We start from the raw sequence: 23,244 nt of genomic DNA, 5'->3' as shown, positions 1-23,244 counted from the left end.
CAAGGACATCCCAGTAATAAACGGGATTTATCCTAGATATTCTTAACATAATTACACGTTTATAACAAATATTTTTTTTTTATTTTTTTTTAAATATTTCTCAAAATGATAAAGTTATCCTATATATATTTTTTTCAATATACTAGGCATGTTAGTTTTAATTTTAATAATAATTTAGTATTAAATAAGGTTAGTCATGGCGGTTCTTCATGTCCCCTTAATATTTTGACATAGTCAATTATCACGGTTTATAAATTAATAAAGGCACCTTAATAAAAGGTAAAGGGAGTATTTGAAATTGATGTATTATATTTTTCATCAAGAACAGGATGAAGATCTGATGTGTTGTATTTTTCTTTTTTCATCTTTGATTTCATCAATAACTTTCTGGACTTGATGTATGCAGCCTTGTTATATTTCATCTTTCGGAACTAAGAAAGAAAAAGTTGAGTAGATTTTGTGAAACAGCATTGTAATCGTTTAAAATGTGCTTGCTTCTTTGACCATTTTCACCCCAGCACCAAGTTGGTTAGTATCATGTTTATAAAATACAAGTGGTAAAGATGATTATACTAATCATCCATGCATCAACCAACCCCCTTGTTTAGTCAGGCAACTCAGTTCATGGTGCTTATGTATGAATCCATATAATACTGCAGTGTCGAGACGTTCTTTGCTTCTTCATTCATGCTCACCTGTATAGAAAGTCATCCTTTTAGTTGGTCCATACGACTGTGCCGTTGACCTCAATTTGAAAGAAAAAGAAAAAAAGACACTAATCATTAATTTAATTCCATGAAGGAAAGAAAGAGAGGGTACTATACTGGTGTGCTGGGGTGTGGTCACACTGTGATGATATGAATCTACTTGGAAACCACTTGATAGAGAAAATAAATATGTGACTGATTAGAAATGACGAAACTAAAAAAAAAAAAAAATCAGCTGAATCGTGGGTGCTCAGTTAGCTTCACTCTTTCAATGTCCATGCATATATAAACCCCATGTTGTAATCTCAAAGAATAACAACTTCCTCATTTCCTCTTAACCAAACTAAAACAACTTTTCTTTTAATTTTAAACCTTCACATCCACTACTAAATTTAGTATTCATCAGTTCCCAGATTACTTATTTTGATTTAGCTTACCAGAAAAGCCTTGAATTTTACTAGCAATGGCAATTGGCTTAATTAACAACACCATCTTGAAAGCCGGTTCTCCCTTTCAATCACTGACCACGATGAATGATCAACCAGTTAATATGCCTTCTGAAGATGTTGTAATTCCTCTCACAATCTTCGATAAAGCTGCTTTCGATCTTCATGTAGCTGTTTTATACGCATTCAAACCACCCATGCCATCAAATGAAGTCTTGAAAGATGCACTCTCCAAAGTTCTTGTTTATTACCCACACTTAGCAGGAAGGTTCATAACCGACGATCTAGGCCGAACTTGTATCCTACTAAACAACGCAGGTGTTCGCATAACCGAAACCTACATCCCCTCAACGCTTGCTGAGCAGCTCCCATTCAATCCATCGAAAGATGTTAGCCATCTCCTTCCACCTGTTGAAGGAGTTGAAAAGTTGTTTCAAATTCAACTCAACCGATATGCATGTGGTGGTCTAGTCATCGGGGAAACTTCTCATCACCGTGTTGCGGATGGTCAATCCATGAGTTCTTTCTTTGTGGCATGGGCTAGAATGGTCAGAGGTCTCGACATAGAAACACTTCCTTATCATGATAGATTCCTTGTTTCTCAACCAAGAAACCAACCTAAAATTGAATTCGACCATCCATCCATCGAGTTCAAAAAGACAACTGTTAATCCAGAGACTACCCCAGTCTTTTCTTCCATTGAAACTTTGATCATCAACTATTCTACTGAGTTCATTAACAAGCTCAAGTCTAAGGTTGTTGGAGAAAACTGTAACCCACACAAACGATACAGCACTTTTGAATGCTTACTTTCTCATGCGTGGAAGAAAGTGACCCAAGCTAGAGGACTTGACTTGGAAGAGTCAACCCAAGTTAGAGTTGCTGTAAATGGAAGAGCAAGAATCAAACCAGCAGTACCCATGGAGTATTTCGGCAATTTAGTACTGTGGGCTTATCCAACCTTGAAAGTGAAGGAATTGTTGCAAGAGAGTCATTCATATGTGGCAGAAGCAATCCATGATGAAGTTATTGTTGGGTGCAATAATCAAAAATAAGGAAAAATCAAATAAGCAAAAGTTATTGATACTTAACTCCTTTATAATGGAAGTGATCGATTTGATGAAACGAATGAGCTCCCCATATCTCCGCAACAGCAACAAGGCAAAACTTTGGAAAAACAGAGTGAGTCACGTGTTCAACACGTTTCCCTTAAGACATTAGCGCCCGGCTACACTCAAGAGTGATGCTATATCCCTCACAGGACGGATATCTCCAGGATAAAACACCTTAATACACCTACTACTAGCATATGTAGTAGATGCTCAACTTGAGCTTGGCAATTCCGAAAAAACCATAAAGGAAAATCTCGAACGCTTGAGAAAACAATATAAAATATTTTTTCCCTTGGGGGTCCCTCTAAATATAGAGCAACCCCTTTCCCATAGATATTACAAAAGTAGTGAATTTGTTTATATAATTGACAAATACAACTTAAGAAGAAAAACTCCCCGATGTGGGAATAAAAGGTTTATATAGTTTCTTAAAACTACTAAAAATTGGAAACTCCAATATGTGGGACTAAAAAGTTTCATTCACAAAAGAAAACAATAAATTATAATTTTTTATTAAAACTTTAAAAAATTATTTTTTTATTAATCTTTTTCCAACAATCCCCCACATGAATGAAAACTCAATAAAACATGAAAACGCAGATAGATCTTGGTAAATCAACATCCCAACCTCACGATCCAAACAGACTGATCGTGCAAGTGTTGAAATCATACTAGTCATTTCTACGTCCTCTCCCTCACAGAAAAGTGTGTTGACCCCAGGGTCATACTATGGATTGCATAAATCATAATAGTATTGAGAGCTTTCATTTTTAGTTCTCACATGGTGAGACTATAGGTATCTTTCACCAAAGTGAAAAAGCATGAACTAGTGAACCCTTAGTGACCTTTAGGTCCTAAGTTCCAGTAATACCAAAACCATCAAAACGAAAATCACATAAAAAGCGCAGGAAATACCATTTTAGGCAGAGGTGTCCATGAGGTCTTGAACTTTTTCTTAGTGAGATATTACCGAAATTACTTGCTAGAGACAGTGAACTATGTCTTGAACTGCTAGCATTTGATGTGATTCGCGATAACAACCACGGGTGATATCTCCAAGATTGCTGCCAAGCTCGTGCCGTTTTGTCCAATTTGGCCCTGGACATATCCTGTTTCTCAGAATGCTCTAGAGAATCAAAGCTCATATTCTCATAGGAAGCGGCCCACTTCCTCATTCAGATAGGTGAGTTTCCATAAAGAGTGTTACTGCTACACCCCACTTCAATCTTAAATTGAAACTATAGAACTCATTAAGACTTCTTAAAAGTCATCCTTCACATGCAGTCACACTATCATGTCTACACCATAGGGAAGGGACAGAGAATAAAATTCTCTGATAGTGTTTACCTTTACCCACCATAAATTAGTTGTCTCATTCGAAACCTTGATCTTGGGATCTCCAATCATCAAGGTTGAGTATCCTTCATGGAAAGTTTAATTTATGAGCTTAAGCCCCTTCCCCCTCGATGCATTTCTAACTATCTCTTGGGATAAACCTTTCGTCAAAGATTGCGCGATATTCTCCTTGGACTTTATACAATCAATGGAAATAACGCCGATTGAGATTAGTTATTTTCAGATTTAGCTATTATATCTTGGCTAACACAATGTATAGATATAGCTGGCACAGGCCTATGCCAGAGAGGAATGTCTTCTAAAAAACATCTTAGGCACTCGGCCCCTTCTCGTGCTTTATCTAACTCAATACTCTCAGATTCCATAATGAATTGAGCAATATATGTTTGTTTGTAAATCTTCCAAAACAAACCCTGATGCTAGAGTGAAACATATCCACTCGTAGACTTAGACTCCTATGAGTCAACTATTCAGTTTACATCACAAAGTCCCTCAAGGACAGCAAGTTACCTTTGATAAATCAAATAAAAGGTAATAGAGTAGTTTAGGTACCATAATACTCTACTCAGTGCATCTGAATGCTATTGCTCTGGACTACAATTATATCTACTTAACTTACTCACAATATAGGCAATGTCTGGACTCTTACAGTTCATTAAATTCATCAGACATCCTATAACTCTTGAGTATTCAAGTTAAGATACTCCATTACCCTTTTTTCTTGAGTCTACAAGAAGGCTAACAATCACACTGATTGTATATCTTAAGCACAAATTCAAAATAATATGAGAATGACTAAGACTACATATGTTAGATTATTATCTAATCCTCATCCCTAAGATTACATCAATAGGTCCTAAGTCTTTCAAGTCAACGTTCTCATTCAGCGCATGTTTTTAGTGAAATTAATCACATCTATGTTTGTATCAAGTATAAGCATATCATCAACAAACAAGCATACAATCACACAGGCATCCTTAACAAGTTACTTGTAAATATACTTGTCAGATTCATTAACTTAAATCCACTACACATTATCACATGATCAAATTTTCCATGTCACTGTTTACGTGCTTATTTTATAAACCATACAAAATTTTGTTCAACTTACAAACTTTGTCATCATAAGCTTTCACTACAAAGTCCTCAGGTTGGTATATGTAAATTTCTTTATCTAATTCACAATTTTAGAAAAGTTGTCTTAACATCCATTTGATGTATCTCTAATTTGTTTATGACAGCAATAACAATTAGCATCTCAACGTAAGTAAATCTCGTCACATGTGAATAAGAATCAAGGAAATATACACCTTCTTTTAGTTTATAGCCTTTAGCTACCAACTTAGCCTAATATTTTTCTACAGTTCCATATACCTAATGTTTCCTCTTAAAGACTCATTTACATCTCATGGTCTTACTCTCTGGAGGTAAACTATAAACCTCCCAAGTCAGGTTCCGACGGACTGAGTCTATTTCACTAAATGAAGCTTCTTACCAGAATGGGGTTTCAGTAGATATCAAGGCTTCTTTACAAGTCCAGGGCTTAGACTACGCTAGGCATGTTATGAAGTCGGCTTCATAAGAAGTCTCAAGTCTAATTGTTTTACTTATCTTAGGCTCAACCTTAACTTCATCTTTCTTTAAGATAAGTTCTGACTATTTGAAAATAAATCTAGGGGATTAACAACACATCTCTAATGAGGTGCAGGTTTAAGAATAAACATGTTCAAAGAACTCAGCATCCCTAGATTATGTAATAGTATTCACAACAAAGTCAGAAAAATCACACCAAAGTATGAAAAATCAGAACACACAACCAAAAATCTACATGTAGAAGTATACTCAACATACCTTATATGAAGACACAATCAACATTTTTGGTTTCTATCTAGTTCTTCTAGGAAGAGGAATGAAAATCTGAGTCAAACACCCCCACACTTTGACATATTCATAAGAAGGTCATCCACCTTTCCATAAATCATATGGAGTTTCATCTGATCCTTAAGGGTACTATATTCAGGATATACTAGTTAAGAGGACTGCCTCCTCCCACAAGACCGCAGGTAATCCTGAACTAATCAACATGGCAATTATTATCCCCTTAAGGATACAATTAATATGTTCAAGGCTTCTAATTGGTTTTCAACTTCAAGTTTATACATCTTAAGGATTCTAAGGCATCATCCTTATCCCTAAGCAAGTATACAAGATAGTACCTCGTACAATCATCTACGGAAGTTATAAACCATCTTTTACCATAGTGGTTTTGGATTGAACTCATGTCAACTAGGCCTAACTGAATTAATTCTAAGGGATTAGAATTACTATGAACATTTGTGCTAAAAGATTTTATAGCATATTCATTTCACTTTTGTGTTCAAGATCCAAACTAAATTTGGGTACGAAGCCTATGCTAGGCAGTTTATGCATTGACTTATAATTTTACGGTTCCAAGTCTACCATGCAAAACATTCAAAGACACACAAAAGAAAGCACAGGAATCAACTATGTTCACTTCATCAGATTTTCCTTCAAACTTATATAGACCCTAAGTCCTATAATTGTTTCCTAAAAAATCAATACCCTTAGTTATAACAAGTTTTCCACATTTAATTAAGATCTTCAATCTTTTACCATCTTCAAGAGAACAAGATACAAGATTCTTTCATATGTTCGGAACATGAAAACTTCATTCAGTGTGAGAATATTACAGATATGAGCTTATGCTCTACCTTTCCCTTTTATGCAACCTCTGTCGCAGATGAGTTACTCATATAGATTTTCTCGACATCCCTTATCCTCTGATAAGAGGTGAACAGTTCTCTGTTTCAACAAACATACTTAGTGGCTCCATAGTCCACCCACCAGTCTCTCACATTGGTTATTAAAATAACTTCCGATATCATGTCAATGAACTCGTTCTAATTTGTTTCAACTAAATTAGTATTAACTTTCTACTTATTAAGGTTTTATGTTGTCTACACTTTACTGTCGTATGGCCAGGAATTTTACAAACATAACAATCACCCTTAATTAAAGTAATGCCGGATTCAGTTTTACGAAACATACCTTTATTATGAAGACTATGCTCAGAGTTGTGTTTGATTTTCTCGCCTTTGTCAGCTTTGGAAGACTTGTGTTCATCCACATGCGCCTGGTAGCCATGTTCCTTTTCAATTTCATGTCACAAACTTCGTTTATACTCTGATCACGGACACGGTAATTTCCCAATCACCTAATACACCATATCTCACAAACCTTAGTTCAGATAAAATATGAGTTTTGAAGATAATATCTAGATTTATAAACTTCGTTTAAACCACCATATCAAAAAACTCATGGTTACCCCATAAAAACTACTTTAGTTAACAACAAAATTCTGCCCGTCAGAATTTTTCAGGAACGTTTCTCAGTTTTGTAAAATATCAAAACAATACTTTTACAACTCCAAAATTTCTGAAATTTTACGTGGGTAACTATCAGGATGTCTAATACGTTGTGTTAAAAGGGTTCATCGAAATTCCTTCTAGGTTAAGAGATAAACTCGAAACTCTACAGCGGACCAAAAATTCGTTTTTGTTTTTCACTCCACAATTAACATCCATGATTCACAAACCAACCAACCATTTTTTATTATTACAAATACTAATGTCTTAAGATTGTTTGTTGCAATAATCAAAAACAAGGAAAAATCAAATAAGCAAAAGTTATTGATACTTAGCTCCTTTATAATGGAAGTGATCAATTTGATGAAACGAATGAGCTCTCCATATCTCCGCAATAGCAACAAGGCAAAACTTTGGAAAAACAGAGTGAGTCACGTGTTTAACACGTTTCCCTTAATACATTAGCGCCCGGATACACTCAAGAGTGATGCTATAGCCCTCACAGGACGGATATCTCCAGGATAAAACACCCTAATACACCTACTACTAGCATATGTAGTAGATGCTCAACTTGAGATTGGCAACTCCGAAAAAACCATAAAGGAAAATATCGAACGCTTGAGAAAACAATATAAAATATTTTTTTCCCTTGGGGGTCCCTCTAAATATAGAGCAACCCCTTTCCCATAGATTTTACAAAAGTAGTGAATTTGTTTATATAATTGACAAATACAACTTAAGAAGAAAAACTCCCCGATGTGGGAATAAAAGGTTTATATAGTTTCTTAAAACTACTAAAAATTGGAAACTCCACAATGTGGGACTAAAAAGTTTCATTCACAAAAGAAAAAAATAAATTATAATTTTTTATTAAAACTTTAAAAAATGATTTTTTTATTAATCATTTTCCAACAGTTATTCGGGTAGATAATAGGTATTTCAAATCCTTCATCGATTTCGGAGCAACAACAAAAGGTGGAGATGATGAAGGTGAGGACCTCGAAGCAACAGCGCCGGAATTTGGAAATACATTGTGTCCAAATTTGGAAGTGGACAGTTGGTTGAGATTTCAGTTTCATGATCTTGATTTTGGTGGTGGAAGTCCTTGTGCATTTTTTCCACCCAATATTCCGGTTGAAGGTTTAATAATTTTCGAGAATTTTGATAAAGTGCCCCACTTTTCAATATAGCAAAAAAAAGTGCCCCCGTTTTTTCCAACTTTTCCAAAGTGCCCCGTTTTTTTCAAATAACGGGTAACGGCTTGTTAGGATGGTTAAGTGCCAGCTGGCACCTTACAAATGACTTATACACCCCTCGAGCGTGCATCTCACACACACAGCAGTAACAAGGCTGGAAATTCTTCGCACGTGCAACTCACACGGACTCGGGTAACATACCGGCAAGAAAACACGTGGCATGATCCTGTGCACACAAAAATGAACGACCATGATTAAGCTGACAAAAAAACGGCTATCTTCATCTTCTCCACCCTATAAAAATCAGAGAAGAACCCTAATTAATTCATATCAATCAAACCATCTCTTTTTTAAGTTACTCATCAAATTCAAACTTAGAAAACGCAAACAAGTAATGAGTGGTGGTCAGAATGAATCTCCAAGTAGTAGCAATATCAAGAATAAGGGGAAAAAAGGCATGATTGATTGTGCAATATGTAAACAAGGAAATCATGACACACAAGTCTTTTCTTGGCTGTATTCTAGGTGCAAGCATATTTCATGTGTTGGTGTGAGAGCATTACTTAGATCTACAACAACTGAAAACTATGAAAAAATGTTCTTCAAGTGCACAATACCAACTTGTAGTTACTTTGAATAGTTTGAAGATGATTTAGACCACTGTAAAGCCAAGGACATTATGCTACCATCAACAAAAAGTTGTTGTGCTTGTGGAGAAGAAGGCCACTGCTACAATGATTGTCCACTGCATAATCAGGTTTGCTTTTCTGCAACCTGCAAATCCAAACTCATACTGAAGATGTGCAAAAATCAACACAATAAGAATATAGCTTACCTTGCCTGTCAAGATTGTGAATCTTTTAGATGGGCTTCAGATTCCCTCTACATTGCTGCAAAAGTCAGGGTTAGAGAATCTGCAACCCAAATGGATGTCATATGTAAGCAATTAGGAAAAAACCTCATGTAATATGTAAGAAGTTGCTTTAAGAACTTAGTTTACTACATTTCATATCCTATCATAACAAAAGATGTTCAAACATACCAAAGTTCACAACCAGTTACATTCTTACAATAATTTAAAGTTCACAAATTAACCATTCATAAAAGTTACCAAAAAAAAGGAAACTGCAACTTTAGTTTTTCTTTGCCTTACTAGGTTTCTTTGTATTTCCTTTAGGATCTGTCATAGTCTGACTCACTGTTTGTTTAACAGATCTAACATTTCTGAAATTTTGAGAAACTTTCTGCTTCTTAGTTCCAGCTAGTTTTGAAGTAGATGCACCTGGAGTATCATATGATTTCTCTTCTTAGATCTTGAAGAGGTTGCTGCAGGTTTATCAAAGCTTGTAAGAGTTTCACCATCAACTTGAGTTCTTTGTCTAGGTGCTTTAGAATTCTGCCCAACAGCACCACCAGAACATCCCTTACTGTTGTGGCCTCCAATCCCACACCTGCGGCATTTGCAGACTCTGGGCTGTGGTGGAGGTTCATCATATGCCCTCCTTCTTTTAACTCTAGGCCTTCCTGTTTTCTTGCCACTTTTAAGAGGGTTTAGCTCCATCTCTACCTGCAACCAAACAATAAATGGAAATGAAAAATGAAACCCTAAAGGAATCATATATGTTATATAAAGAAGAATATTATGAATATTAAATGTACAACTACCAAGATAGTGCTTTACTGGTTTCAGATCTAGTTTAAAGTGCTTACCTTGACCCATTCTTTGACATCAACCAATGGTTTCAGATGTGGTTCATATGTGGCTCTAAATGCTGCCACAGAGTAGTAATGAGAGCAGTACCTGTTCAACAAGAAAATTAAATGGTTAACAAACACAAAAAGTAAATAGTTAACAAGAGCTAAAAGACAAACAAACAAATGTATAAAGTGAACTTAAAGTGAACTTACTTATTCCATTTTGGTCTGTATCCTTTCAATGCACAGACTGCATGTATGCATACAAACCCTCTCAGTTGCCATTGAAGATAAGAACATGTTTTTTCTTCCAAATTAACAGTGAAAACAGAATTGTGAACAGATGTAACTTCATATAATTTTCCAAAAACGCATGGATTAACATCAAAAGGACCAGTTAGCTTGCACATCTTCTTTATCAAGTTCATTTCCTTTGGAACCAAACCTTCATCTGGCCATTTTTCAGCCTCTTGCCTCCTTTCATGCCATTTAGCATTCACCAACTGACTATAAAGGATTCCTATTCTACAGATAGGTTTGTCTCTAATGTGTGGGATCATTGCATTAAAAGACTCACTAAAATTGTTATTTAAGTTTTCACATTTACAAGTGTCATCAAAGAATGCTCCTGATCAAGACTCAGGACCAGCATCCAAAAGGTATTGATGTGCTGCTGGATTTTCAGCCTTCAAAGCATCCATGTGTTGATGCATATAACACTCAAAAATGTTTACATATGACAGTAAAAAAAGTTTACATTTAAAAAAATGAAAGTAGCCTAGAAAAATACATTACCTGGTAATGATGCCTTTTGTATGCTTTGACAGCATTCCACAATGAGTTGTTCAAAGTTTTCCCTTTATAGTACTTTTTAAAGTTCTTATACAAGTGTCTGCAGTGTATTTCATACAAACATATCAATAAACCTAAAGAAAATCATAAGATGCAGTGAACATACAAGAAAACTAAGGAATCAACATACCTCCAGCAATATCTGTGAGGCCTGCCAGGAAATACAGCAGGAACAGCTTCAAGTAAGCCTTTCTGCCTATCTGATCGGTTGTCAATCGACAAATATAATTTCACTTCCTTACTCAAATACAATAATGTAGAAAGTGGTAGGAAAGAGTTCGTATCCACGTGGAGGCCTTTGTTGTTATGCAATTTTCGGTTTCTAAGATAACCAAGGGGGGTTTTTGTTTTAACAAATCAAATAAAATAAAGTAAAGCAAAGTAAATGGTTGGAATAATCAATAAGGAGAAGATATTGGTCTTTGGATAGTATCATTCACAAGCATGTATTTTTCATCATTGAACAGAATTGATAATTTAATCTCTTATTTATTAAAAGTCCTAGAATACCTTGATCGCAAGAGTATCCCGCTAATTCCCTATTTTCATCACAACCACATTAAAAAATGCATATGTGAATTCTTCCTAAAAAGCAACCCAAAGTGTAAAAGCACTTAAGTTTAACTCCCTAAAAGCTTTAAGATTTATGGAATAAGACTAATCAAAGCAAACAAACGTGTAAGAGCACTAATTTGTTTTAACCAAGGTTATGATTCATATGTGACTAGTAGGATCTATAACTACAAGCACTAACCACAATTATGCTACTTAAAATCAGGGACAAACAACTTTTACGTATTGAAAACCCTAATATAGCTCTAGAGGTGAAAGCAAATCGGATTGATTCCGGACTCACCCAATCAAACAATCAAATCCTAAAACACTATAAACCATGAATCATAAACAATAAAGTTGAGACAAAACTAATCCATAGAATCAAATAACATGCATTGAGAAATCAACTTTTATCCCATAACCAACAAGTGTATTTAGTTACTCATAATAATGGAGTGCATCATCATCATGATCAATAAAATAATAAGGAAGATGAAAGCAAAGCAAACCCTAGAAGTAGTTTTCTCCAAAGCTCCAAAAAGAATAATAAAACTAATTCAATTCCAAAAGTTGTAGAAGTCTTTCTTTTATATCCCTTTGCTTCCCAAAATTAGGTCAACATTTCAAAGCCCTTTAGATGAAAATCCGAGTGGACCAAAAGTCATAAAAACGCGTGTAGAAACTCTGCCGGAAAGTCGCTGAAAAGTGGCCGGAAATCGCCGACAGTTGGTTCAGGTGACCGGCAAAGTCCGCCCGATCACCGGTCAACGGCCTGAATCATTCGGGTCAACGAGTCGACTCAGTCAAAGTGACTGAGTCAGGGGCGAGTCGTAGTTGGGTCCAAACCGATTCAGCTAACTGACTGGTGTAAGTTCTGGCCAAGGCCATTGCACAGGCCAAATCTAATCTGCAATCGTTGCGCTTCATCTCTGCTGCTCCATTCACGGAACTCAACACTTCTAACCCTTCAAGCACCAACTCCACAGCTTCAACTGTATCAACAGCTTCATTCTATCTCAGGTACTCAACCGCATTAGCTCTAGAGACTCGAGCCATCCCTTCTCAGCACCATCACCTGTAGCTTCATACTGCCTAGCCATTTCAGCCCAAAGCCACCATTTGAATCGCAGCTGTAACACCACTTTCTTGTTGGTTGTATACCTAGCCAACTGCAATCACTAATCCATGTCCTAGTTTCTCTAGGCAACAATACTCTTCCATCTGTGGCTCCTTATTCATTCAGCAGCACCGCATCATACCAGTTCCACCTGCAATTCAGTTCAGGCCATAATACACAGCAACACACTTGAGCTAGTCTCAATCTCGAGCGGCACTTACTCAAATCAACCTGCACTTCTGCAACACAGCCAAGCTGCCAGCCTTCCCTTCTGCTCATAAATTCAACACACATTCCATTTCTCATTATGTAGTTTCAACTTCATTCTTTACCTGGTCCATTGCAGTAGCATCATAAAGTACGGCTCCAATATCCATGAGCAGCAACCACCGCAACCACTCCAGTGCCTGCAATCGACTGTCATCATACCAAACAACATTTATCCTCCAAGCTACATCTAACACCATGACATTCCCTGGAAACTACACACACAAACTGCAGCTGCAACATGCCTTCACAGTCATCTCCCTTCTCAGCACATTCTGCAACACAGCCAAGCTTCAGACTTCATTGTATCAACCCTTGCATGTGCCAGCAGTCACCAACTACCATTGTCACCTTCAATTTCACAATCCTGCAATTTGGCTCCATTGAATTCAGTTGAGTCTCATCATAACAGCTGCAACAGCCACAACATTCTTGGCCTTCATTCAGTTCATTCTGCAACACCAACTTCACCACTGCTTGCATCTTCCCAGCACAAAATTCCCCTCACTAATACATAACTTATTGTAAACATCTACCAACAACAACATACTACCAAACACAGCACCAACACAGCCCATTTTGTTCAATCTGTGTTTCTTCCTTGTAAACCCCATCAGTCCATTTCTTGAGCTTCACACTCACAGCAACCTAAATTTCAGCCAACCCTTGAGCCAATAGCATCAGCAAACCTCCACCTGAGTTACAAACTCAGTTATATCACCACTGTCATGTATTGATTCCCTAGCCATTACATTATCACCTGCAATCCCATCTCAGTCACAGTTCAATTTCATCATCAGTTGCAAAACCCATTTGCTCAAAACCCTTGAATTTCAATCCAACTTCAACTCTTTTTGTCTCAACACCACAGCATCAACAACATCACTTCTAACTGCAATTTCCACAAACCCATCTTAATCTCCATGGCTGCACCATCTTCTCCACCTTTCTTGTTTCAGATTCAAAACCCCAGCTTCTATTCCTTCTCAGATTGATCATTTTTATCAACAGATGCCAAATTCTCTACTCAACTTTCTTCCAGCCATCACCTTGTAACAGAATCGACCAAACCCTAATTACAGCAAAACCCATTTTCTTCCCTGCTCAAATCGTACAGATATAACTCTTAACTCCACCGAATTCACAGTATCATCATTTCTCAACAAACCCTAACTTCTCATGAATATCAACAGCAGCAGATGCTCAAATTCATCCCAATTCATCATCAACTTCTCGATTTAAATAGCACCTCAATTCATCCCTGAATCTTCTCCCTCTGAACTGAATTCCTTCTTGATTTCTTCCTTTCTCTAAACTCAAAATCTCTCTTCCTCTAATAGGAGCCTCCATGGTTTCTTTTCAGGTGAGTGGGAAGGAGATAAATGAGAGAATTGATTTCTCTCTGAATTCTAGGGTAGGTGTAAGAATTGAGACTGGATATAGCCACCCATGTCTCATAGATAAGGGGTAACCCCATTTATTTGGCTTGTCAGTTGCGCAAAACTGATGGTTCATTCTTCCCCTTCTTCGCCGCATAACTCCAGGTACCACTCGCCTGTAAATTTACGATTCTGCCCTTTGTGCTCCAAAAGTGTGCTTTTCTCCCTCTTTTGCACCATATGACTCTGAAACACCTAAATAACTCAAATTCAAACATAAGACACATAATTTACAAGAAAAGTAGCAAAGAAAGCATAAATACTAGATATCGAATTAGGTGTTTTAAACACCTATCAAATTCCCCCACACTTAGACTTTGCTAGTCCTCGAGCAAATTAAACAAAAATAATTCTACAAGATACATACAACTCCGTCTCGTCGAGGCTACGGTCATTTTTAGCATAAATAACAAGCCTTTAAACCCCTAGGTGTCCCTAGTGGACGAGTTATAGTCTCGTGAAGGTTTACAAGAGGTATGCCTACAAAACCTACTCTTCCAACTTACTAGTTCTCCGAAATGATAGCATCCAACGCGCTAAGAAGACATAGAAATTCTGCACACTAGCAATAAGAAGTTAGACACATAAATGAACACAATCTCATCCTTAAAAGTTGAGAGATAAATAACCATCCCTTCTCGAGAGAAAATCGGGTTCGGAGTGATCAAAACACTCGACTCTGCCTCACAAAAAAGGGTTTTATGATATTGCTCTCAATAATAAATAGCTCTTTATGGGTCACACATGTGTCCAGGTAGGAATGAAGAGAAAATCCTGCGACACCTTGAATGGTAGGAAGGTAAAAACCCTCCGAAGTATTTTGAAAACCCACATCTTTTATCATTTTGAAAACCATTTTTTCTGACGATCTCTTAGAAAGGAAATCAACCACTTAATGAAGGTGGGAATATGCTTACTTACCTTGTTATCCGTTCGGCGTGCAGTTAGCACCACTCTCACAGCATCCATAGAAACGTCTTCGGTTTTCAATACTTTTCTTCATCTCCGTCTTCGGTCTTCAACACTTGATGATAACTCTTAAACTTCGTTGAATCTTGACAATGTGATTCTTTCCTCTAATTCCTTGTTGCTTGAAACTTCATTATGGATATTTCTTCTTCCATTGGCTTTATTGAATGAATACAAAACCAAAAATGAACTAAACAAACCAAAATATAATACAATGGATTTTTATTTTTTTTGAGAAAATAAAATACAAACTAACAAATGAAAATGCAAAGTCCATGGTATGAGTAATTTACCACTCAATTCTTCACAACTTGTATGTCTTGATATCATAAACTTCTTGAATTCTCATCTTGATAATCTTCACTCTTGTACAATAGTCTTCGACTTGTAAAAATTTTGCTCCTTGTCTTGTTGCTTTACTTGAATCTGAAATCTGCTCATTTTTGTACCGTTGCTCATAAACCTTGAACGTCTTCAACTTTCCTTCGAATTTGTGATGCTCTTCTTGTTGATGATGATGGTGTTTCTATGGACCCGTTGGTGTAGAGAGAGATAAAGTGGAAGGTGCTAACTGCGAACAAGATTACAAGTGGTATGTAAGTTAGTAATTCGATGTCACCATTCATGATTGATAAAAATAGCACTCAAGAGATCAAAATAGTTCTTCTATGGTGGGAGGTTGGGTATCTCACCATTCTACCCGGAGTTTATGTACGGTGACACACACTCTAAAAGCACATATTTAGACAGGTACAAATAATTGAAGGTCGGTGCCTCTCATAATGTAATATGGGTAATCTCCACTATAGGGGATCACAAATCTAATACCGAATTCAATCTGAACCTCATTTGCCACTGGGATGGTTAAATCCAACTTTAACTCTCATACAAGTAAGAAACCCGATCACGTTCTCTGTCATCTCTAAGTTCAGTCACTCTTATGAGATTCTCGATGTAATCTTAGCGACATGTATACTATGTGAATCTAAACTAACTACAAGTTGGAGTTTCTTATTCATTAATTTACAAAAAAAAATTGAAAAAAAATTGCATGAAAAAGGTACAAAGCAAAAGCTTAACCACTCCCCCACACTTAAACTTTACATTGTCCTCAATGTAAATTGAATCATCCAAAGTAAGTCAAGGTGGGAAATTCAAGACAATAAAAAAAAATTAATAATAATAAATAAATAAATAAAACAAGACAAGAATACTGGAAAATAAAATAAAATAAAGGTAAAGATACAAAACCGGTGGGTTGCCTCCCACTTAGCGCTTGGTTTAAAGTCGTCAGCCCGACTCTCTCCTTGCTTTCTATGACTCCTCCAGAGGGAGTGCATCCACAAAATTAACTCCTTCCACCACTTCGGAAGAGAAGTTCTCATAGTATGGTTTCAACCGGTGCCCATTAAATTTAAACTCCTTGCCTACGAATTTCGACTGCACCATGAGAAAACACATTAGTAACAATAAAAGGTCCAATCATCGTGACCTTAATTTACCCGAAAATAATTGCAAGTGAGAATTAAACAAAAGCACTTTCTGCCCAATACAAAATTGTTTTCTAGAAATCATATTATCATGAAATGCCTTAGTTTTCTCCTTGTAAATGCGTGAGCTTTCAAATGCATCATTGCGAAGCTCTTCTAGCTCTTGGAGTTGTAACTTCCTTTGCTTTCCAGCCCCATCCATCTCCATATTGCATTGCTTGATATCCCAAAACGCTTTATGCTCAATCTCCACGGGTAAGTGACAAGGTTTACCATACACAAGCCTAAAAGGAGACATCCCAGTAGGTGTCTTGTATGTGGTTCTATAAGCCCACAAAGCATCATTAAGTCGCATGCTCCAATCCTTCCTTGTTGGATTCACCGTCTTTTCAAGTATGGAATTCACCTCTCGGTTGGAAACTTCGGCTTGTCCATTCGTTTGTGGATGATAAGGTGTTGCAATCTTATGCGACACATTGTACTTCCTTAACAAGCTTTGCAAGAACCTTTTTTTTAAGTGAGAACCTCCACCGCTAATTACGGCCCTCGGAATTCCAAACCTTGCAAAAATATTTGCTTGCACAAAATCTAAAACCACTTTAGAATCATTAGTTGGGGTGGCCTTAGCTTCCACCCATTTTGACATATAATCAACAGCAAGTAAGATGTAAAAATTCCCATGAGAGTTGACAAAAGGACCCATAAAATCAATACCCCATACATCAAAAACATCAATAAATTGAATAAAAGTTTGTGGATTTTGATTTCGAGCACCTAGATTGCGTGTTCTTTGGCACCTATCACAATTTGTGCAAAATTTATGTGCATCCTTAAACAAGGTTGGCCAATAGAAACCGCTTTCAAGCACCTTGTGAGCGGTTTTCTTACTCCCAAAATGTCCTCCGCAAGCATAAGAGTGACAAAAAGACAATATAGAGTTAAATTCATATTCGGGAATGCACCTACGTAATACTTGGTCACTACCTTGTTTCCACAAATAGGGGTGATCCCATATGTATTGGTTACCTAACCTTTTAAGTTTGTCCCTCTCGGCACGAGACAAGTCCTTTGGGATTTGTTTAGAAACTAAGTAATTAACAATATCCGCATATCATGGTTCTCCAAGGGCAATTGAGAATAGTTGCTCATCCGGGAAGCTTTCACGCAATGGGATAACTTCCTTGTCCACAACAAGTCGTCTCAAATGATCCGCAACGGTGTTCTCAATTCCTTTCTTGTCTTTGATTTCAAGATCAAACTCTTGCAAGAGCAAAATCCATCGTATGAGCCTCGGTTTCGCCTCTTTCTTTGTAAGCAAGTATCTAAGTACTGCATGATCAGAAAAGACAACAACTTTTGTACCAATTAGATAAGAGCGAAACTTTTCTAAAGCAAAAACAATGGCTAATAACTCTTTTTCAGTGGTTGTGTAGTTTTGTTGGGCCTCATTTAACGTTCTAGAAGCATAATAAATGGCATGAGGAAACTTCCCCACACGCTGCCCAAGCACCGCACCAACCGCATAGTCACTTGCATCACACATGAGATCAAAAGGCTTGCTCCAATCCGGTGGTTTAATGATAGGGGCTGAAATCAAAAGCTCTTTCAAGCGATTGAATGTCTCCATGCACTTTTCATCAAAGTTAAAAACCACATCCTTTTGCAATAAGTTACAAAGTGGTGATGCTATCTTGGAAAAGTCCTTGATGAACCTACGATAAAACCCTGCGTGGCCAAGAAAAGAACGTATCTCCCTCACCATAGTGGGAGGGGTTAGAGCACGAATAAAGTCAATCTTAGATTTATCAACTTCCAAGCCTTTGGAAGATATTACATGGCCTAAAACTATGCCATGAGTTACCATAAAATGGCACTTCTCCCAATTTAGCACAAGGTTTCTTTCAACACATCGTTCAAGGATTAAAGACAAGTTTTCCAAGCAAAGGTCAAATGAATCACCAAAGACACTAAAATCGTCCATGAACACTTCGATTATGTTTTCAACATATTCTGAAAAGATACTCACCATACACCTTTGGAAAGTAGCTGGAGCATTGCACAAGCCAAAAGGCATCCTTCTATAAGCAAAAGTACCGAAAGGACAAGTGAAAGTGGTTTTCTCTTGGTCCTCCGGTGCTATCACAATCTGATTATAACCTGAATAGCCATCAAGGAAGCAATAGTAAGAGTGTCCAGCTAAACGTTCAAGCATTTGATCAATAAAAGGTAAAGGAAAGTGATCTTTTCTAGTAGTGGCATTCAATTTCCTATAATCAATACAAACCCTCCAACCGGTTTGCACACGAGTTGGGACAAGTTCATTCCTATCATTATCCACTACTGTCACACCTGATTTCTTTGGTACTACTTGTACCGGGCTTACCCACTTGCTGTCGGATATGGGGTATATAACACCCACTTCCAAAAGCTTGAGTATATCATTTTTCACAACTTCCATCATGGGAGGGTTCAAACGATGTTTCGCTTCCCTTGTAGGCTTTGCATCATCCTCCAAACGAATCTTATGCATACAAACGGCAGGGTTTATACCCTTGATATCAGCGATTGTCCATCCAATGGCCGTCTTGTACTTCCTTAGCACCCTTAGAAGTTGTTGCTCCTGTAATTCACTAAGCTCGTTAGAAACAATCACATGTAACTCTTCCTTGTCACCCAAGTACAAGTACTTTAAGTGACTTGGAAGAGGTTTCAATTCTAATTTTGGAGATTTAACAATAGATGGTAAAAGTTTTTCATCACTGCATGGTAAAGAAATAAAGAGATATTATGAGTTTCCGGGCATCCTTGTAGTGAAATAAGATCACCAAGGGATTCCTTGACTTCATTACCACACTCTACACCATTATACATGGATGTAGTTAAAACGGTTTCCAAAGCATCGCTACCATTCAATTTAAACACTTGTTGTGCTATTGTATCCATAACATCAATAGAGAAACAAGAGTGGACGTCACTAGGATATCTCATCGTCTCAAAAATGTTGAAACGTATTATTTCTCCATCAAACTCCATAGTTAGCGTTCCCTTATCCACATCAATAATGATTTTCGTCGTTTTCATGAAGGAACTCCCAAGTAGCAATGGAAGAGATGAGTCCGGTGAACCTTCATTCATCTCTAACACACAAAAGTCAGCTGGAAATACAAGTTGATTAACCTGCACAAGAACATCCTCAACAATACCCATTGGGTAAACATTAGAGCGATCGGCTAATTGCAAAACAATTCCAGACTTTTTAAGAGGACCAAGATCAAGTGAATTATATATGGACGCAGGCATAACATTAACGGATGCACTGATAGACGCATTTATGTGTCTATTTTGTTCTTAATGTTCTGTATTGTTAGACTCGATTAAATACTTATTGTGTTATTTTATGTTTTTGTAGATGTTTTTGGAAAAATAAGCTCTTGCGGCGAAATTGGCTCGAAAAGTGGTGTTTTACACCCTAGGATAGAGTACTAAAGACACCCCAGAAATGCACCGGAGTAACCCAGAAAAATTACTAAAGGCACCCAAGGGACATATCTTATTCGGACTCCAGCAACGGATAAGGGGGCGACCACTGGATAAGGGGTGACCTTCTTCACAAATTCAAAAAAAATATTTTGGCGGGAAAATATTTGCTCTTCACTGGAAGATTTTCTCGATTGCATTTGGACGTGATTTTGTGTGATTCAATCGCTGAAACTTTGTGGAAACATGTAATATATCATAATAGAGCTGGTATGGGTGATTGTTTCGACTGAATTTGGCTGGATAATCACGTGGAAGAAATCAGGGCAACACGGGTTTGAAAATCATATTCACGGATTTTCAGCAAGTTTGATGTGTGCTGCTCGTGTTTGGATGACACTTAGTCATTGAAGATGCGTGTAGAAGCTAAATAAGGGAGTATCAGAAGATGTTTACGCGTGGAGAATCATTTCAGGGAAGAAAATATTCGGAAAACATTTTCTTTTAACACCGAGTAATGGAGGATCATGGAGAGTTAATGAGCATGATTTCTTGTCGTTGTTGGGTATAAATAGGTTCCCTGGGTGTCCTAGAAGGGTGTCGAGAGTTTGGGGTCGAGAGGAGGTCCAGAGAAGCAAAAATCAAGAGTTGATGAAACTCTGTTTCTGCTGCTGCTGATGATGAAGAACACCAAGAACACGAAGAACAAACTCGCAAGGAAAGTCGTTTATCAACAGTGTCTAAGACGCACAGCCGTGGGTCGCAGTGCAGTCTAAACAACAGCAACACTTGTGTTTTATCGTTCATTCTGTGACGCTTTTTGTGTGTCGCAGATTACAGTTTTACACCATTTTCTCCTTTTCTCTCCATTGTAAACACCATTTGAGCTATAAAAATATATTTTGAGCGTGTTTTCATCATGAGGAGCTAAAACCCAACACTGAGACGACGGAGGAGGCTGAATTTCATCCTTGGGGTAATTTATTTTATTCTTTTTTATGACTTTTGCATTAATCTAAAATTGAAATATGATTTGAATTAATTGGTTGTTATTTAATTTGATGATGTATGCTTAGCTTAGTTGTTTTGATACATCATGCTTAGGACTTACAATCAATGTTTTAAGAATCTATCTTGGCAAAATCAGAGTCTATGTTAATTTTATTGAGTTTTAATTGTCAAAGAATATATGAATGAACCTTGTGTAGTGAATTCATCCAAATCCTTAGTCCCAGTACCTCTCACCCATTGTTAATATTTTTGTATATATATTTTTTTTAGATCTAAAAATTCCATTTCCTTCACAAGTCTGAAACGAATCTTATTTACTACAACCCCATCAAAAATCAAAATCATTTTGGCGCCGCTGCCGGGGATTTGTGCTTAGGTAGAATTTTTAGGTTTTTTTTTTTATTTCATTTGTTCTTTTTACGTTTCTTTGGGTGTGTCTTTGTATTACAGGTTTGAAGTTGGATACTAAAGACTTGGAATCAAAGCTTAAAGCTAAAAGAGAAGGAAAAAGACAAAGCAAAAAAAAAAAGCGAAAGAAAAAATTAAAAAAAAAAAGAGAGAGAATTTATTTATTTATTAATTTTTTTTAGAGACCTTCCATTTTTTGTAATTATTATTATTATTTTGTATTTCTTTTCTTTTGCAATTTATTTGGACTTTGGACTTGGACAATTATTTTATTTTTTTTAAACCCTAAGGAAGGGTACATTAAATATAAAACTGTTTGCAGGGAAGGACGACGATTACAATATCGTCTCGGCCCCTCGGGTTCGCACATGACATAGGAGTCGTGGACCGAGTCGACTTCAGCGGTTCTGCGCCCGTCTGTTTCGAAACACCCGTGAATCCCCTTTCAGCGGGTTTATTGTATGCCTTAAGGTGATATATGCTGAGGATTTGAATACGGTTGTTTTAATTTCCTAGTAAAGGGCAAGGCCTGGCCAAATTTAGATAAGGACTCGGATTTCATCACCGTTTCCTTCTTTCCCGCTTTAGGAAAACGAAACCAAACGCGAACCTAAGCTTAAAATTTTGACTAGAACGAGACCTATAGGGTAACGAGCTTAGTAGGAAAGTCGTTCGAAAAATATTGGTTACTCTTTTAGCATACTTCGAAGTTCATGATGGTTTCTGTGAGTTGAATGCGTGACTACGCCGCCTTGTGATAGCGGTGAGGCCTTGGGTATCAAAGCTCCACTGAGCTTCCCTCGCCTCAATTCAACTTACTTTGACTCGGATTGATTCCAGAGGGGTTTGCTTAAATTGTAACGAATTCCCTTTCGAAGGATTAGAAGCTGGTCTAGAAACAATCTAAGTGGAGCCATCATGCTTGTTGTTTGCTAGATTTTTTAGGTTTGATTTGGTCGAGTCAGCCTTGTTTGTGATTGTGTAGAATTCCCTTATAATTAAGAATGTCGAACTGGTATGATAGAAGCCAATACAATGATTATCGACCTGAATTTGAATATGGACATCATCCATTTTATGACCATGTTGGGAATAATGGTTGGGAACGCCATCCTTTGGAAGGATATGGGTCATACCATGGTGAGCCAAATTACTATCCACACATGCATCAGTCTTACGAGCAAGAAGATTATAGTAATAGTTCTTCGTCTCTAGAGGATACAATCAAACTATTGAAAATTAGTCCTTTTTATGATCCCTCTGTTCCTATTCCTCATTTAGAAGAGTCCCTCAGGGAGTTAGCTGAGTCGACGCATAAGTTAGCTGAGATGAATAGTGTAATTATAGACGAAAGAACTACAATAATGAGTGAACTTTTTATAGAGGAATCCCTCAAGCTGATGGCTGAGACGAACGAAAGACTTGCTCGAAATAATCTTACTTTCCAATATAGTGTTTCCAATAATACCCTTAAAAATGAGGATAGTTATTTGCATAATCAAGATTACGAGGTTAGAATTGGTAACACTACTTTTTTTGATGAGGTTCGATCTTTTTCATGTTATTATGATAAGGATAGTGTTGATGAAGAATCATACTTATGTAGGAATAGTGATCAGGAAATGGTTACTTTAATTGAGCTTTACAATGATAATATTATTTCTATTTCAAATCCAAATAATTTTAATAATTATTCACCTATTCAAAAGGACGAGGATTTGACTAGAGATACCCTCGTTTTAGACGATGTAGTATTTCCTG

General features: G+C 37.0%; 2 protein-coding genes across 2 annotated transcripts; one reads left to right on the top strand and one right to left on the bottom strand.

Moving 5' to 3' along the window:
- Positions 1-1,170: 1,170 nt before the first annotated feature.
- Positions 1,171-9,170, top strand: LOC113290913 (tryptamine hydroxycinnamoyltransferase 2-like). The gene is made up of 2 exons (XM_026540498.1): positions 1,171-2,189; positions 9,068-9,170. The coding sequence occupies exons 1-2, from the start codon at positions 1,171-1,173 to the stop codon at positions 9,168-9,170; spliced, it is 1,122 nt and encodes a 373-aa protein (XP_026396283.1).
- Positions 9,171-9,464: 294 nt separating this feature from the next.
- Positions 9,465-10,458, bottom strand: LOC113290912. Its single transcript, XM_026540497.1, has 3 exons — positions 10,112-10,458; positions 9,914-10,004; positions 9,465-9,770 (listed from the first exon to the last, which is right to left on the bottom strand). The coding sequence occupies exons 1-3, from the start codon at positions 10,456-10,458 to the stop codon at positions 9,465-9,467; spliced, it is 744 nt and encodes a 247-aa protein (XP_026396282.1).
- Positions 10,459-23,244: the final 12,786 nt, after the last annotated feature.

Source organism: Papaver somniferum, chromosome 6 (genome assembly GCF_003573695.1).
Source record: "Papaver somniferum cultivar HN1 chromosome 6, ASM357369v1, whole genome shotgun sequence".
Lineage (NCBI taxonomy): Eukaryota > Viridiplantae > Streptophyta > Magnoliopsida > Ranunculales > Papaveraceae > Papaver > Papaver somniferum.
Note: the sequence above shows the minus strand (reverse complement) of the source record. Positions and strands in the feature narration are given on the sequence as shown.